Source organism: Aquila chrysaetos, chromosome 8, assembly GCF_900496995.4.
Source record: "Aquila chrysaetos chrysaetos chromosome 8, bAquChr1.4, whole genome shotgun sequence".
NCBI classification, from domain to species: Eukaryota; Metazoa; Chordata; class Aves; order Accipitriformes; family Accipitridae; genus Aquila; species Aquila chrysaetos.
In genome coordinates this window covers 36,494,921-36,512,330 of record NC_044011.1, presented here as the reverse complement: position 1 = coordinate 36,512,330, position 17,410 = coordinate 36,494,921, and the positions used below count along the sequence as shown (strand labels likewise).

Here is a 17,410-nt window from a genome sequence, read left to right as displayed (position 1 = left end):
TTTTAAATGCTGCAATTTGAGCATCCATACATTCAAATTTGGGTGCTGCTCCCATATCACGTGTCACACTAAGTATGAGCCCTACTCCTCTCCGTTTGCAGATAGCATTAGTTCTGTAAATGAGATACTCCCTCCTCTGTAACACAGTTTTAAAGCGTCTCCACTGATAGTGGGTTCTTACTGCTTCACAGGAAATCACTTACTACAAGCAGTAACACATTATAGCTGAACCCAGTTACAAGGAATGCAAAGACACCAATTCATCTGTATGACAGTTTCCAAAATACGAGAAACAAAGGTAAATTGCTGGAATTAAAGCATACCACAAATGCTAAACCGCGTCTAGCGACCCATCTTCAAGTCTTTTGTTCTCAGTAACCGGTAAGAAAAATCCCCAAGCTAGGACCCCCCAGACCAGAGTAAAGCTGCACACGCAGCTTTTTTTCCTCAGTCTGTCTCCCTCCCCTCCATTTGGAGAACTACCAAATCAGCCTCAGCTTAATGACATACGTATCTGGTTTCATTGTAAATTCCTCAAAGGGAAATTCAGTCTTATAAGTCACTGAAAAACTGATTTGTAATTTTCAGTCCAAGAGAGTACATGATGAAATTGATTGATAGTCTCCAATTGATCAGAAACAGGTATCTGTATTTCTTTCTGAAGTAAAAGAAAAGATTAAAAGCATTACTAGAAGCAGCTTTCTGGCTTTAACTTATACACAAGACACTCAGAGCAGATTAAAAAACCAGAAAAACAAAAAACCCCACCAATTCTCAGGAACAGCCCTGCCAAGCAGTATCCTTCCTCATGGAAACCGTTTTAAGCTTTATTTTATGCAATATGAACTATAATCTCATGCATTTAATGCAAGTATTCCAGGCCTATTCTAAAGCAAGAACAGCTGCCTACATTTGGTAAGCACGAACTGTCACTTGGCACGTCTAAAAATAGTACTGCTAGCATCCGTGCCTTACATGCAGAACTCATCCAATTACATTTTGCTTTTAAAGCAAGTGCCGTGATAGGTTTATCACTGTGGTTTTTTGTTTGTTTGGTTGGTTGGTTTTGAAGTATTTTCTTTCTTTCACAGACATTTAACTTAAAACTGAACAACTCATACCGGTTTTTCATGACAAAAACAAGTGGTTTAATATATTTAACTTGATAATCCTCTATTTAAAAAAAAAACCTGAAGCAAGTAACCCTCTTTTTTTTTTTTTTTTTTTTTTTTTTTTTAGAAAGAGAAATTAAAAGCCTCGAGATCTACAAGCGAGTTTAATTCACGTCTATTAAAGAAAACCAAGAAAAAGGGACTAACCCATTTTGGCATCCATCTTGAGTGTGCCTGCATGCACCCAGACCTTGCACAGCTGACTACCCAGAGCCTTTTCACTTCCTGCTAGGGCATTCGGAGGTCGGCAGATATACGCAACTGCCTGCTGCCGAAATCTGGCTGGCCCCCGCCAATGGCTGCCCCTGCCCTAAGTCCTTGGAACGCAGCTGCGGAGCGAGAGGTTCGGCTTCACAATGAACAACTGCGCTCTATCCAGTATTTAGAAACAAAACAAAAAAAGGGTTTCAGCGCCAAAGAAAGGCTGTTTGTGCGGAAGGAGAAGGGAGATTAAACAAAAAAAATTCAAACAGTGTGCGATTTACGAACGTTGTATGAGCAGCGGCCATTACACTAGAACCGTTCTGTAATCTGAAAGGTAAGCAGAAATTCCTTCTATTCTTCAAATAATAGTAATAATAGTGTAGAAGCACAAGTGAGAGCCTTTTCTGGATCAATTTAAGAACAGCCAGCGTTGTACTAACACAGAAATGTAACAGAAGTGTGGAGAACAGGCAGCTTTTAAATGCCTCCAGAGTGCACAGTGACAACTGTCACCACAGCACCATACAGGCTGCTATGAAGAAAATTAACTCTAGACCAGCAAAACCCAGTACATGACCACAACTAGGCGAATTGCTGTTAATGCCTGTTCAGTGAGGCATTTCCCAGTTACGCTAAATAAACTTCATATTTACGCATGACAGCAATCTTCAGGGTTTCCACTGATCTTTTATGCAGCATATCTAGCAGGCAAGATGTGACCCTGCAGTGTCACTTTCAAAGCCGGGTGAATCCCGGTGTGGGGCAGCCCTGGCTGGAGACAGACCAACCCCAAGGAGAAGCCACGAGCCCACCAAGAGCTCAAAGTCTGCCAAGCACAAACACCACGAGCAGACCGGGGCGTGACATTTTCAAGATTTCCTGCATCAGAATGACCATTTAAAATCACGGTTGACATCCTAAGCAGGAGCAGTTAGAGGCTGGGCCACAAAATTCAAGCCTCCTTTTACCACGATCAGACGTGTTGGAAGCTGGTTTGGTCCTTGACTGCCTTGTGGCAAGTCAGCAACAACAAAACAGTCCCAGACTGGTGAAACTGGGTGGTTATAGCATGACCGCATGTGGTGCCAAGCACGTGGAGCTGACTTCAACCCACAGAGCCTTCCCTGTCCGAGGGACAGACGTTACAAAGGAGTGGCACGTCCAGCGGGACTGACAGGCTTGTCTAACTGGATCCCAAAGGTCAGAAAACAAGTCTGCATCACACGCATTTCAGACTTGGTGCATCTGCCCCACAATCCCTAGCAAGAAAAAGTGATACAGATTTCAGAAGTACATGCTAGAATGAAAACAAAGTCCGACACTACCAGATTGGACCCCAAAATGCAAATGCTATCTAACAATTACTTATGAGCCACAGCAGCATTTTTCTTTCACTTCTACCTGATCATATACCCGTGCATGCGTGCAAAACGTACAAACTGGGAAAATCATTCCAAAGCCCTGATTACTCACAATCAAAATTTAAAAAGATCAAGGGCTGCACAAGCCTACGCCACCTTTTCCACCACTTAACTGATCTGAACCAGAATTCAGATAGATTTTCAGCACATTAACAACAACAACAAAATCCTGGGATAGCCTGGGAGTATATAGTGTGGTGTTCATCCTACCATTAGCATTATTCAACCATTAAAACCTGACAATTCATTGAAATAATTAAAAACTAAATAAATAAATGTTACATTTTCGTACCAATTACTCCATGGGGCCCTGTCTTTAGAAGTGCTAAAAATAGAGTCATGCCACCCCCAGGGTAAACCTATTTCATCCTGCCTATCTAGATGATCAATACGACAAGTATTAATCAATACCACAGGTTGTACCATTTTCACTATGCTGGTTCCTCAACTACTATGGCTGTAGCACAAAAACCACACATACCAAAACTAAGTTTAGGATTATATTAATCAGAAAGTAGTGCTTTAGCCGGAAAGTCTAAATATGAACCACACTTTGGCTCTTCTCTGGTTTTAGATTTGATTATGACCTTTTTTTTTTTTTTTAAAAAAGGTTTATTTTTTAGCATGGAAAGAAGCATGTTGCAATATTTGCTTCTATATTTATTTTGGGGCAAGATGGACAGTGTAATCAGTCCCTGAACTTTACCCATCATTTTCCATGCCACTAGAGCCTGACCTAAGGAAGGAAGAACACATGAAACAAGGTGCCGTTGTCTCGTTATAAACAAATGCTACCAGAAACCACACTAAACCAGGCTTCGAGAACAGTTGCAAAAGGAGAGGAACCAGACTCTTCTGCTTCCCCAGAAAACCAAATTCTTGCTCTGCTTCCATTTTCTCTACAAGTTAAATTACAATTAAACCTCAAGGCAGCAGGGACTTCCTTGGAGGGAGAAACAGGCACTAAACCAGCTTCCTCCACCTGAGGGGATGCCACCGTGTAAAAACAAAGAGGGGGGAAGAGGAATTAAAACACTGCTTGAAGCGGTTACAGCAGCACAAAATACGCACGTAGGACGGGTTCAGGTTTGCTCTGTTCATTTGATGACAGTTCCATTGCATGCTAGTCAGGTCTACATTTGGCAAAGCAGCCAAGTGCACAGACCCCAGATTACTGGCCTCCATGCAGCTACAACAGCACGGCTTGCGCTGGTTAGCGTGTTCCCCCCAGGTGTGCCACACAGGCATGCTCGTGATTGGCAATACATTAATTTTAAACCAAGGCAGAGTCCATTTTTCTCAAGGCCTCAAACTCTAGGCCCATTAATGTCCGCTTTCAGTTGCAGCGAGGAACTGACCACCACCAACCCTGCTCGTCGGGTTGTAAAAGAAAACCTGAAAATTGGGCCTGAATACCCAAAGGTAACTTGCCTTTCAGTTTTTACAAACACCTTTCTGAGCTCACCCCCTTTTTTTTTTCCCCCAACCCCAAGAATTTCAGGCCTGATGTAAGGAGTGCTGAACATTTAAATGAGTTACACATCAAGAACATACCACTAAACACTGCAGAATATTTTTTCCTGGTATTTTACAGCCCTTTAATGAAAGATTAGAACTTTTAGAAACTTGTTTTGCAAAGGCAAACTTCTTTCCCCTGCAGGGTTTTTTTCCTACGTATTTAGGTTCTGATAGAGCATTCTATGGATTCTAGACAGCTGGGAACTTTGTCCAAGTGGAAAAAACCACAGATTTTTGAACAATACTTATCAAAAAAAAAAAAAAAGAGGAAAACTTCACAAGTACAAGTACCACGCATGACAGGGCCCTTTAAGAAGATATTTAAGCATCCGGAGATGATTAAAATTTTTTAAAGCTTGACTTGTTTTTAAAGTTTGAAGATTACGTATTCAAATAAGGCTTAAACTCTTACACACTGAGCACTAATATAATGATCCACAGAGATTTACACTGGTGATCTCCCATTGGTGGTTACAGGAACAAAGGTCAGAACCACACTAATTTAAGGTTAGCTACTTATTTACCTAAAACAATTTGATATTGTGGCTATAAATTCTGAAAAATCAGACACGGTTTTACCTAGAATCCAACAGAATTATGAAAAATCCTAGGCAAATGTGATTGAGGGTAGACTCCAAACGCGCTATGCCAAACAGAACCCCCCACCCCACCCTGCTGTAGTCTGCATGCGATTTCTCCTCATAAAATTATTAAGCTACATGAACTGCAGACACTACAATCTTTCGAGTTAATGGTTAGTACTGTTAAATTATTAATAATCTAGGAATTTCACATGAACATCAACTAAATTCGGACTATGCTGGTATTTGTGCAGCGCATACCAAAACAAGCTGTTCTTTAGTATGCTCTGTAGGACTGAAAAAGATCTGCAGTGTCACACAAGCTATTTCACCTACGTAAATAATTCATTCTTCTGCATTGCTCATATTTACCCATTTCAGCCTACGGCTTTTACAATTTTGCATACAGTACAAATAGGTCTTACCTCTGCAGATATATTGCACAATCAAACACATGCTACAAACACCATTTGCTAGAAACAACCCGCAGCATCTTTAGCTTTAAAAAAAGAAAATAAATAAAAAGGAAAAAAAGGTAAAAGAACAAATACCCTTATCCTTCCAACTGCTCGGCTGACTGTCCATCTCTCCACAAACGATCTACCCTCCAGCTGTGATTATCAATTATGCATACCAAGAGGACAGCTGCAGGAGAAGCAATCTACAGCCCAGGATGGGAAACATGGGCTTCCCCAGCAGCGCCCGCAGCCCGCCGCCGCCGCTGCTGCACTGGTGCTGCAGGAGGCCGGTCAGCTGACGGCGGGGGGCGGGGGGCGGGCTGACGCAGTGCGAGCTGCGAGCGGGGGCTGTGAGCGGGGGCTGTGCGCGGGCCGTTCGTGCTCCGGCACCGGGGGGTACGGCGCGGTCCCCCCCCGCCGCAGCCGTTGCCTTCTCACGGCTTCCCGACGGAACCGAGGGACGCAAGGCAGGCAGGCGTCGCCGGCACGAAGGGAGCCGGCCTCTCCCGGCGCGGCGCGGCACCCAGCGAGGCTCGGTGCGGGCTCACAAGGGCCGGACCGCCCTAAGCGGCTTTTCAGAGCGGAGCTAAAAGTAGTCACCAGGCAAGCTTTTCGAACAACGGTTAAAACACATTTGCAAGCCTCCCAGATATGCGTCTTGCCCAGTTTGTTTTTTTAAAAACAAACAAACAGATGTCTGTCTAGAAGACTAACAGAGACGTCTTTGTAACACCTCTCCCTTCAACAAAAAGCTTGAAGGAAAACAGAATAGGACCCTCTCTGTGCCTGTAACAAAAGCGAGAGGCTCACGAAGCACACAAGAAGTCTGTTTGCTGGTGTCTTTAGGCCTTAAGAACTGCTCAGCCGTATTTATTCACCTTAATGGAGGCTGGAGAAGATCAGTTACCTAGCCTTCTGCCCAACTCCTACAACCAAACAGCTTCCCTTTTTTATTTTACATCAGCATCCTATGTTGTCAGCTGCAGACCTGACAATTAAACGTTCCCTTCATTTAATTAAAAACAAGAACCTGAAAGTTGACACTACCAACATATACAAAGCAACATACAGAAAGTACTGTACAGACATGAGACAAGCATAAACCAGAAACTCAAAATCCGAAGGAGAAGAGCTGCGAGAACAATGCTGTCATGCTGTTTTCCATCCCTGCTGAAAAAAATGACTGCTCTTCTAGTTTGGAGTCTCTTAAGATCTGGGGTTGACAATAAAATGCTAAAAACTCCCCAGCACCACTCCAAAGCCTCTTAAAAATTTGATACACCATTTTCTCAAGAACTAGAAAAGGGCATTCACACATTTCCACAAAAATACTGTAGACTGGCTGCGATGGAGATCCTGATTCAGTCCTTAAATAGACAGTTTTACTTTTCATTAGAACAGATAATCTTAGACGGGGGAAGATTACCATAACGTTACCTAAAAGCCCTGCTTATTGCTTCAATTGCTACATAAATTAAGGCCTTCTCTGACGCAAGACCAGTTACATATATTTTTAAGTTATATAAAGACATGCATTTCATTCATAATTTCAACAGGCAAATCAAAACACATACTGTAGGAGGGAAGTGGGAAGTACACATTCAAACATCATAGCGCAAAGAAATTTGAAAAGTTGCACTAAACAAAACCAGGACAAAACACATCTGAAAATCCACTTGGCTTTGAGCTGAAATTCTTAAGATCAACTGGAAACAACCAAAATCTGTTTTTCCCCCCACATTTGTTTGGATGACTCCATTATCTCTAAATTAGTTAGAAACCTGATGCTTCTAGAAAGTTCTTTCCACTAACTATCAAATTTCTAGTCATACACAACTAAAGCCTCTTCTTTTCTTCTTCATGTTCTGTATATTACATACTTGATATAGTGCATTTATGCAACACATTCCTAAACAGACATTTCGCTGTAGCCACCCATGCAGCCACAGCAAATCAGCAGCAGCCAGAACACGGACAAACATGCAGCTGAGCAGTGACAGCGGCTGCATAACCGGTCCCTGTTCTCCCACCTCCAATGAGCCACTAACTCCCTCCACAGGAGCTTCTCCCTGCCCTCAAGATCCTCCTCTTTACTCTTCGCATACTCACTGTTCACCCTTACCACTCCATGCAAATGATACCTAAAATGAAGTCTGTATCCATCCATACTCACATCTCTTATTTCAGGCATGATGCACCCGTATAACCCTATTCTACATATAAACCGAGTACCAGCACTGCCAACAAACTTCAGTATAAGCTTTATTGTTTCATTAGGGAAATTGCATGCCTGTTTTTACGCCAACATTTAAGCAAAAACTATGCAACTAACAAGCTACTTACAAGATGGTATTATCAAGTCACACAGACAACTAAAACAGACACAATCAATTCTAAACACATTCTTCTACTGAATGCACCTATGTTCAAAGGGGCTGCATGCTTGCGGGGCGAGTACTTTGCTCACTACACAGTCATTAAATCACCCCGAGCAGATGGACCAACAACAGCATTTTTGTACTGAAGAGCATTCCTGACTGCGCAGGAAAGAATTTTGGATGACTACCTAACTCTGCTCTCACCCGAAGCCTCATTCAATGCTGGCTGCCTATGTGTGCTTCTGAGAAAGTTGATAACTTACCATAAATGCTCCATTTTCTCCACAATTCTGCCACTCTGCAAGTAACTTCCCAAAGGCCTTGCTCTGTTAGTGGCCTTAGCTATACGAGCCTTTGCCTCTCAACAGACGCGATGCGAGCTCTAATGAAACACAGCAGGTCTAGGTCTTGCCTTCAGAAAAATTTCACTCAAGGTTGTGCACCCCCCCCCATTCCTCCTACTCCTCTGCAGATTCTCCAACCTGGAACAGAAGTCTCCATTTATTTTTTACCTGGTAGCATAAAAGAAGATTTGAACAATCAAATAATCTAAGAATACATTCAGATGAAATTAAATCATTTTATAGTGAATTAAACTATATTTTACAAATAATCTGCTCCTAAAAGAAACTCCAGAGGCATTCCAAGGTATTTTTTCCCCAGTGAAAAACAACAAAAACCCAAACCAAACACTTCCCATCTGCTGAATGGCTCTATTTAACTAGCTACAAATATGAAAACTAACAGAAATGAACCAAATTGGTACAGTGCTAGTGTAAGGCAGCATTTCTAATTTCTTTTAAGCTTCACATAACTGTAATGACCTGGTTTACTGTTACAGAATCACAGGAAGTATTTTATTTCTGCTCCCATGATTCAGGAGTAAAAAGAAAAGCTTTATCATTAGCACCACTCAGGCACCCTCTCAAAGCACATTTCCCGCTTGGATGTCACCTTTGAATTTGCACCCTCAAGGAAATCCAGGAAATGTAAGATATTAGTAATTAGCTGTATTTCTGCAATTCAAGTGCCCTGCAGCATTTATGAAAACAAGAGATCTGTAAACCCCTAAGATTTAATCTGAAATGAATGTCTACAGAGCCTGATGTTCAAAACCACCATGAAACAAGGGTATCCTGTGAAACTGACTGCCTTGATAGTAAAGATCTCAAATTTTCAAATATTATTGTAACACTCAACATGAATACACTGAGAGGTTTCAACTGCCAATGTGGTTACATTTTGGTACACAACTTTGTCATGGTCAGAGGTTTAGATTTTGGGGGGTTCTACAATATACTTTGATTTTGCAACCCAGTAATATAAAATCCTCCACATCCCAGCAATCAAAAAAAGATTTATGGAAAGTATGGTTTTCTAGCCTATTTGGGAGAATTAATGATCTCTATCTAAAAGTAAATAAGGGGTTATCAGCGAAGAAAGTCTGTACAACAGAAGGGCTAAGGTCTGCAATACATATATTTAGTTTTCAATTCGAAGAATAGTAAACTAATTTCAACAGCTCAGTTTCTCAAAACCTGGGGTGCCCTCCTCCGAAAAGCACAGTGTGCTGGAGTTATACTTCATTTACAAACACTAGATGGCATCAAAGCCCTCCTTTATGAGCACACCTTAAAGCAGGACTCCCTGGGGCACTGTCATAACATGCACACTCCCCCCCAGCACCAGCCCTGGCAGGAGCTGGAGCTGTGCTGGCTGCGGCACAGGTCAGCAGCATCTGAACAATCAGGAGACATCCACTCTGAAGTCACAGCTTAATATGCAGCATTTTTATGGAGAACAGAAAATGTGTATTTTGAAGTCACCTGAGAGCGAAGCAGCAGGATTATCTGCTAGGAAACCAAATACAGCACATATTGAGAAATGGAAGGGTGGAAAAAAAGAAAAAAAAAAAAAAAAAACACTGTATCTAAGACAGTAGGAATTGCTGGCGTTGCAGCAGGGTAGTTGCTGCTGAAATTGTTACAAATAGGAGCTTCTTACAAGGAGAGGGGGTTCTTCATAGTCAACTACAATTCTGAATTTGTTTTGGTTTGGGTTTTTTTTGTTTTGTTTATTTGTTTTTTAAATCTGTGCAGCTATGAAGTACACAAGGTCCCTGTGGTCTGATAGCATTACAAAATAAAATAGGTTACCCGAGGGTCTGCCAGGCAGCATTAAACAAACCTCCCTCTCCCCAGGAGGCTGTTCAAAGCTTTACATTTGCTTTATTGGAGTGGTGGAGTTGAAAAAAAAAAATCTGCAACCCTTTTAGAGTATCTGTTAGCTCCATGCACTATACCGGGACTGTTGGAAGTTACACTTTCAGGTACACATAGATATGCCGGCATTTAGGTCAGCTTTCAAAAAATAGCACTGTTAAATTAAGGTTCTTGAACGCTTACTTAAGTGCACCCGTAAGGCTGTTCAGATTAATGTTTTAACAAGCATCAGTCATACAATCATGCTAACTGATTTCCAGAAGTCTTGAGGCACAGCAAAATCTATTTCAGTTCCGCTGATGGGAAGACAGAAAAACACCCCCCACACAATAAAGGTAGACTCAGAAGGCCAAACACATGCACAGACCACTTCTTGGCCTTGCGATGAATCACCCCTCCTTTCTGAGAGTGCGGAAGACAAGTGTATGTTTTAGTTCTTTGATGCTACTTTGAAATTGTGCTTAAGCACAGTGTGGTTATTAAAAGCAGACAACTGATTTTGTTCATAGCTTGTCATTAGACTCTTCAGGCAGGTCTCTGAAGTCCAATTCTGTATTCTATAATATAGCAGAAGTGAGCAAAAAAAAAAAAGTAAGCAGCACAGACTGTGCAGAAAAATCTAGAAAAAATGGACCACTTTTTTTAGTTAGTATTCTCATCTATTTAGCTTTAAGTGTTCCTCCAGAGTAAAGCAAAAAAAAAAAAAAAATGCCCTTCCCAAACAACACAGCATGTCAAAAATTAAAATTGCAACTGCTTTACAGAGTGAGCATGACACTGACAGAAAGATTGTAGACAGTTCCCCCGTTTCCCACACGCCCAGCCCAGCCCTGTGCCTGGCCCAGCTCCCACTCCTCAGCTAACATCAATGCTGGACAGACATATGCCCTGTTCCAGCACTGTGCCACTAGATGGGAGAAGGAAGACACTGTTCAGCTCTCTCCTCTCCTGCTATGGCAAATGCTTCTACATGCAGCTTCTCCGGCAGTTTCCCATAGACAGAAGAGCAGCAGGTCGGTCCTTCTCAGACCCAAAGTAAGTGTCTTTCTTCCCAACACAGTGATTTGCCACCCTCAGACAGCTAGATCCATGCAAGGATTAAAGACACCTCTGCAAAAGCTTCCTGTTAAAAGAACTAACAAAGAAAAAATAGTATACAAAGTGTAATGTTCTTTTTTTTTTTTTTAAAGTAGTCTGATCTCTAAACAATTAACCCCTTGCTTGACATGAAGTGTAAGATACACAGCAGCTGTTCTCTAGACAGTACTATCTGCTGGAAGTCTGAGTGCAAGGAGAGAAGTCTTCACAGAACACAAGCACAGTGTTTTAACAGTGCAGGTATCACTGAAATTTCATCACATGGGAAAAGCAAAACTCTCTCCTTTCTGCCTACTTGTATGTATAGATAAGGTGAGACAGGAGGAATGGCAACTATCATGCAAAGTTAAACATAAAAACTACATCTTCTACCTTATTTTCCAAACCCTATTTCAATTGCACCAACACCCTGACCTTCCCCTGAACATACACCTGTTATTCCCTTCCAAAACACATTTGATGCAGAAGACATACATTAGGAATGTAGTATTTTATGAACTGTAGACGGCAGCTACTGCACAAATATATTACTGCTGAGTCAAACTAACATTTGGTTTTCTATTTAGAACAGAGTCATTGCGCTTTCTGCAGTAGCTGTTTTTTAGCAGGACTGCTTCCGGTGCAAGACTTAAGCAGCAGCAGAGTGCTGCAATATCAAAAAGCAAAGTACTCCTTTAGTCTACAAAGAGCTGGAATTTCAAGAGGCATTCAGTTTAGAGAACAGAATGCAACACAACAATGGTCTTATCATTCCTTGAACTTTCCGTTACTTAACTACACATTACCAGAAGAAAGATTAACTACACTGAAGTGCAAGCTCCACCTGAAAAGAGAAATGGAAATTAGCATCCCTGCTGTGTATACATCAATTTTAATGTTTGCAGGAGACTCGACTTCTTAATGGCCACTTTCCTAGTAACCTGAATACTAAGCTCCCTCATGTGCACTATTTATTTTAAACCACTGGCCCTGATCTAATGAAAGCTGCAAGTCACATGAGCGGAGATGCGCAGGTTCTTTTCCAGATTCCAGACACATACAGTAGCAGCAAGGGTATTTTCCTGAGTTTTGAAGTCTGATGTCTGAACTGTGTATGAAAAGAAAGAAACGCCTCTTCAAATCATGTACGCACAACAGACTGAAACACCATCCTCAGCTTACTATCGTATATTAAGACCAAGTTTGGAAGGCCACCTAATGCCCAGCCTGTAGACAACCACGGAAGAGCTTGCAGTGAGTAGTGACTTATCTCTGTATCAACAGATCACCAGCAGGAGAACTGAAGGAGAAAACTGGAGAGAGTGAGTCCATCCCTGATAAACAGAAAAAAAAAAAAAGTACTAAAGCAATCAGAATATGAAAAAGGTAAAAGTGCAGGCACTAACATTTTCTGTTACTCTTGGCCTACATAGAGAAGTTTACAGAAAGTGACTTATAAAGAGTTAAGTCATGACATGCTTAAGTTTAGCTAAAGAATTACGCAGATTAGTGAACTGCAAGACAGCATACACAGATTACCTGAAGATTTATTCAGCTTTGCTGAAAATACAGCAGTAGGTTTTTCCTTTTCTTTAACAGAAGTAGCTTCTCGCTCAGCTTCCTTCTCAAAAGCTTCTGGTTTTACTACACTGACTATCTCTTTTTCAGCAGATAAAGGTGAGGTATCTGTGGCCGGTAAGGACACCATGGATACTTCAGGCACTTCTCTGTCCACAGCCTCCAAGGACTTTTTCAAGGCATTAGTATCTTCCTCAGCTTTTACTTCTACATTCTTTATAGACAGATCACAGGGTAGCTCTGGGCAAGGCAACTGCCTCTTCTCACCTTTGATCACCTTACTGATCTCTTCACTTTCATCTTTGTGCATTACTTCTCTGTCAGTAGCTTCTGCCACAAACTCAGGAGCAGTTTTAGGATGAGCTAACATCACAAAGTCTTCTTCCACTGGGACTGGGGAAGACTCCATGGGTGAGAGAGCTTTGTTGTCTCCTGGTTTTGGTTCCATAGCAACAGATACATCAGCTGAATAAGCCACAGCATTTAGCTCTTCCATTTGAAGAGGAATCTTCTCTGCCTTGGCTATTTTTGTAGGTGTTGGCTCAGACGGCAGAGTGGCAACAATTTTGGAAGAGTCCAGTTCAGGTTGGAAAGACTCCAGATAAGGCTTGCTCATGGCAGCTGCTGAATCCACCAGTCGTTCTTCATGTTCATCATCAGGTACAATATTCTCAGTTGATTTACTTTTTAAGATGAGAGATGGATCTTCACTTACTTTCTCAGTAAAGTCAGGTATCACCTGGCTATTAAACAAGTCAGATTTTCCAAACTGCGGAGACAGTTTTTCAACAAGTTCCTTGTGTTCAGGCACATCCTGAGAAATGCATTCTGTTATCGGTGTCTTTGAATAATCTGTAAAGGATGGAGAAGCAGATTCACCGGAGACCTTTGTTTCCTTAATTAAGTCACAGGCAATAGATATATATGGAGTCTCTGTATCTTCAGGACTGGTGCTACTCTCATGATCAGGTTTTTTAAATGCTAATGCCTCTTTTGCTTCTTGGGCCTGTGTCAGTGGTACATTCACTGCCTCTTGGTATAAGGGAGTTTCAGTCTCTTCTTTTACATTCTCATAATTAGTAGTAGGAATAAATGTTTCTAATGGGGAAGCTTCGAGCTGCACAGCAGATGCTTCCGCACCAGCAGTCCCAGTGCTTAGTGGGGCTTCCATAACAATATCTGGCAATATTGGTGATGGAGCAGCTTCCGACCCTTCAAATGAGGGGCAGAGTTGTGTCACGGGTTTCAGAGTCTCTTGTACTGCCTCGGAGGTTTGAACTAAATCAATCTTTGTTTCATAAGCAAGTTTTGTACATGCCACATCATGCATTTCACTTTCATATGCTTCTTGCACTAGATCAGGAGTAAGACCTTCAGGCATATTTGCTGCAGTGTCAGACGGCACTGTTGATACACTCTCTGTTTTAGCATAGTCAGCTTCCTGGCCTTCCTGCTTGCCAACTGCTCGAGTGCTAAAATCACCTTGTTCTGTGCTCATCTGAGCTTTCATTTCTGCAATTTTTTTCTCGTCATCGGTTCTATTTTCTGAAGTGCCTTCCTCTAGTGGAGAAAGAGATTTGACTTTGTTACCATCAGGACTTATAGAGGATTCAAATTTAGTACAAGTGATGTAAGTCTGTGAAGGTTCTTTTACAGCTTCTGGGGTACTTGGGAAAGAGCGATCTTCAGTGCTGCCTTCACTCTCTCTTTTGTAATCCTTCTGCACATTCAGCTTATCTACATCATATTTCTCATCTAAACTGCTTTCTAGTTTGGCATCTATCTTACTTCCAACATCCTCTCTCATGCTGCTCAGTCCGTGACTAGTACCTTTTACTTCCCATATTGGTTCGAATGGCTTAAAGTCTGCATATTCTTCCCTCCTGAGGGGGTCATCTTTCAATGCCCCTTTTTCACCATCATCACCACCTCTGTATTTGTTATAAAAGAGGTCTTCCTCGTTTTTCTCAAACGAATCTTGAGGAGTTTCTGGAGAGATTTTCAGCTGCTCTGCAGGCATTTTCTCCAGATTATGTAATTCTTTAGGGCCCTCTAGCTGTGTTTCTTCTTTAGCTTGAGATAAAATGGCTGCTTCTGCTTTAGCAAATGGGGGTTCCGAGTATTTAATTTCTGCAATGTCTTTTTCATTTCCCTCTGCAAGAAATGGATTTCTTGCATTTTCCGTAGTTTCTTTATAAACCTCACTCGCATTTTCTTTGTAAATGCCTCTTGCAGGTAATCCATCTGAGAGTGTATCAAAGGCTGCGTGCTCTTTAAAGGGATCAGCTGAGATAGGAGAGAAGGAGGGAAGAGAAGGAGCAGTATCAAGCGGGACTGCAGTAAAATCCTCTTGACCAAGCGACTTAGTGCTACCTGGCTGCTCCTGCAAGTCCATAACCTTTTCTGTGACCGTGGACAGAAAGGAAAGTTAGAGAATGCAAGTGCTCTTAAAGTCAATGCAAACTTTCATGACAGGTTCACATGATGTTAGTTATTAAGAGGTTCTTCCAAGTTCTAGCGCAAATACTATTAGCCATTAAAACAAAGTATCAGTTAAAGTCTGCTAGTCTATTTCACCTCTTCTAGCAGAGAAGTATGCAAGAGGCTAGAGAAGCAGCGACTTTATGCAGCACAAAGATCACAGTAAAGCTGAAGATGCCAGACAAGTACAGAGCATCCAAGTACAGCAGGCAATATTAACAAAGTGAGAAAGGGAGGGTGGGGTGGCAAGGTGAGACAGACAGAGGGTACGTGTGTATGCTTGTGCATAAACATATGCACAAACGTGCATGCCAGTAAGAAGTCTTTTTTGACACTTTTTTAATGGGAATTTGGTGGACAGCGTAGCTAACAAAACTCACTAAGTAAATACTACAGGTACAAATTTTACTTATATAAAATACTGCAGAAAGTTACTAAGGATTAAATCTTTCTGCTAAATCAGTAAAGCAACTACGCTTTGATGTGTTAACCTGTTAATAGTATCAACTTCTTTCCTACATCAAGGGTCCAAGAATTCACAGATAGCTATAGCTTGTTTATAAAACAATTCACCGTGCAAAGAAATGAATGTGTATTAAGATCTTGAACAGATCAACTGAAAAGTCAAAACTGAAAAAATGTGGTAAAGGCTATTCTTGGACCCATGCTGACTTTTAGTAAAGGCAGACTAATTGGAAAGGGTTAATGAGATCAGATCAGAAATGCAGGATGTATTCAGACAAAGGTGAGCAGAAAGAACTTGCCTGCAGAGGAGTGCATCAGAGGCGCAGATGTAGCAGGAAGAGCAAAAAGGGTCTCATCTGAAAAACAAACAAACAACCTCAGCAGAAATAAAGGCTAAGTTGAAGAGGGGAGAAAGCACGCAAGTAGTCAGTTCCCAGTAAATCAAACAGATCCATAGCCAGTATCTACACCCACAGAGAACCACAGAACTAGACACAAGCCGGGTAATTTGGGAGAGAGACAAAGCTCGGATTTCTCCATTCACAATGGGATCTTTACTGAGGCAGTAACAGAGGGATCTCTACCCTCCATGCCAGCAACCAATATCAGGTAAGATACACCACAGCAGCTACTCTTTATTTTTATTCTCCAAACCTCCACACTACTGAGCAGTTAGTGTCTCTAGCACCAGAAAAAACACCTGCCATTGACAATGACATGCTGTCCTTAATCAGCTCACTTTGTCAGAGGGCCTCCTAACGCCAACTAACTTGTGTGAGAACAGCAGCGATAGAGAGACTCAAGCAAAAATTGTGAAAAGTTAAAATGACTAAAGTAAGCTTTGAAACTCCCCACAAACAGAGCACTGATCAGGCAGGCTGATGCTGATCAAACTGATAACAGTAAATGACTGTACCATTTGCTTTATCTTTACGTCTTGACTATTTTTGTTGTGTTATAATGCAGACAAGCTTCCAAATGAAGGCATTATTTTAAAAGCCTTCCTTGGCATGATCCAAGGAACATATTTTGCTTTGCTGAATTTGTTTTAACCCTAATATTTCACAGGACAATCCCAGCTCTCCTATTTCCACTCAAAGAACTAAGGAAGTATAAGGAAGGACACGCTTCTCCTAAGCTAAGGAAGTCACCTTCCTTCACTGATGCACGATTGTGAGAAGCCAGACAATCCCAGAGTTTCATATTGCACATTATCTGAAGTAAAAGCATACAACTATGACATTTTACTATGGTGCGTGAAGCATTTCATAAAAAACCACTCTAGAAGCAGCAATAGCAGCCATCACTAGGAACCAGGCAAATCAAAACCAGTCCCTTCTCTGGATTTCTGTGTCAACAGCAGTATTTTTCCCAGGCCTGTTGGCATTACCTTAATGTAAAAATAGTAACATTTAGGTAAATATATTTCATTCTGAAGAGCGCATAAAGTTTTCAAATTAAGGCTGTTAAAGAATATTTGCAATTTACATCAATTGTATTAGCAGACTGCAAAATTATATTAAAGCATTTCAATTAGATTTTGAATTTCCAGTGCAGACATCAACAATCTTTAGTTTTGCTATTTGCCTGGACAAAAATCAAGTAGTGAAAGAGTTAAGAACTTAACTTTTTTTTAATTAAAAGCAAAGAAAAATAGAGGCAATCAATTTTAAAAGATGGAAGGCAAAAAGTGAGAAATATGGTAGACCCGGCAGCGCATACATAATAATCCAGTAAAGCCAGGCATTAAGGTAATTTTTGTTTTGGCATTAAACCATGACTTTCTGCAAAAGGAATGCCACTTCAAGATACTTGTGACCCATCTGGCTTACTCAAGTTAATCCTACCAGCAGTT

The 17,410-nt window shown here is 41.3% G+C and overlaps 1 protein-coding gene across 5 annotated transcripts in view; it reads right to left on the bottom strand.

Moving 5' to 3' along the window:
* Positions 1–17,410, bottom strand: part of RTN4 (reticulon 4) — a 48,469-nt gene that overhangs the window by 16,068 nt on the left and 14,991 nt on the right. Inside the window, exons 2-3 of one of the 5 annotated variants that reach the window (XM_030023272.2) lie at positions 15,855–15,911; positions 12,571–15,012 (exon numbers count right to left, since the gene is read on the bottom strand). The exons of 1 other annotated variant lie outside the window; for it this stretch is intronic. In XM_030023272.2, coding sequence (XP_029879132.1) covers positions 12,571–15,012; positions 15,855–15,911 — 2,499 coding nt within the window. Of the gene's footprint in view, positions 1–1,319; positions 1,440–5,447; positions 5,653–12,570; positions 15,013–15,854; positions 15,912–17,410 lie in introns of those variants that run through there. 3 more of the 5 variants (XM_030023273.2, XM_030023275.2, XM_030023277.2) reach the window with 3 other exon arrangements.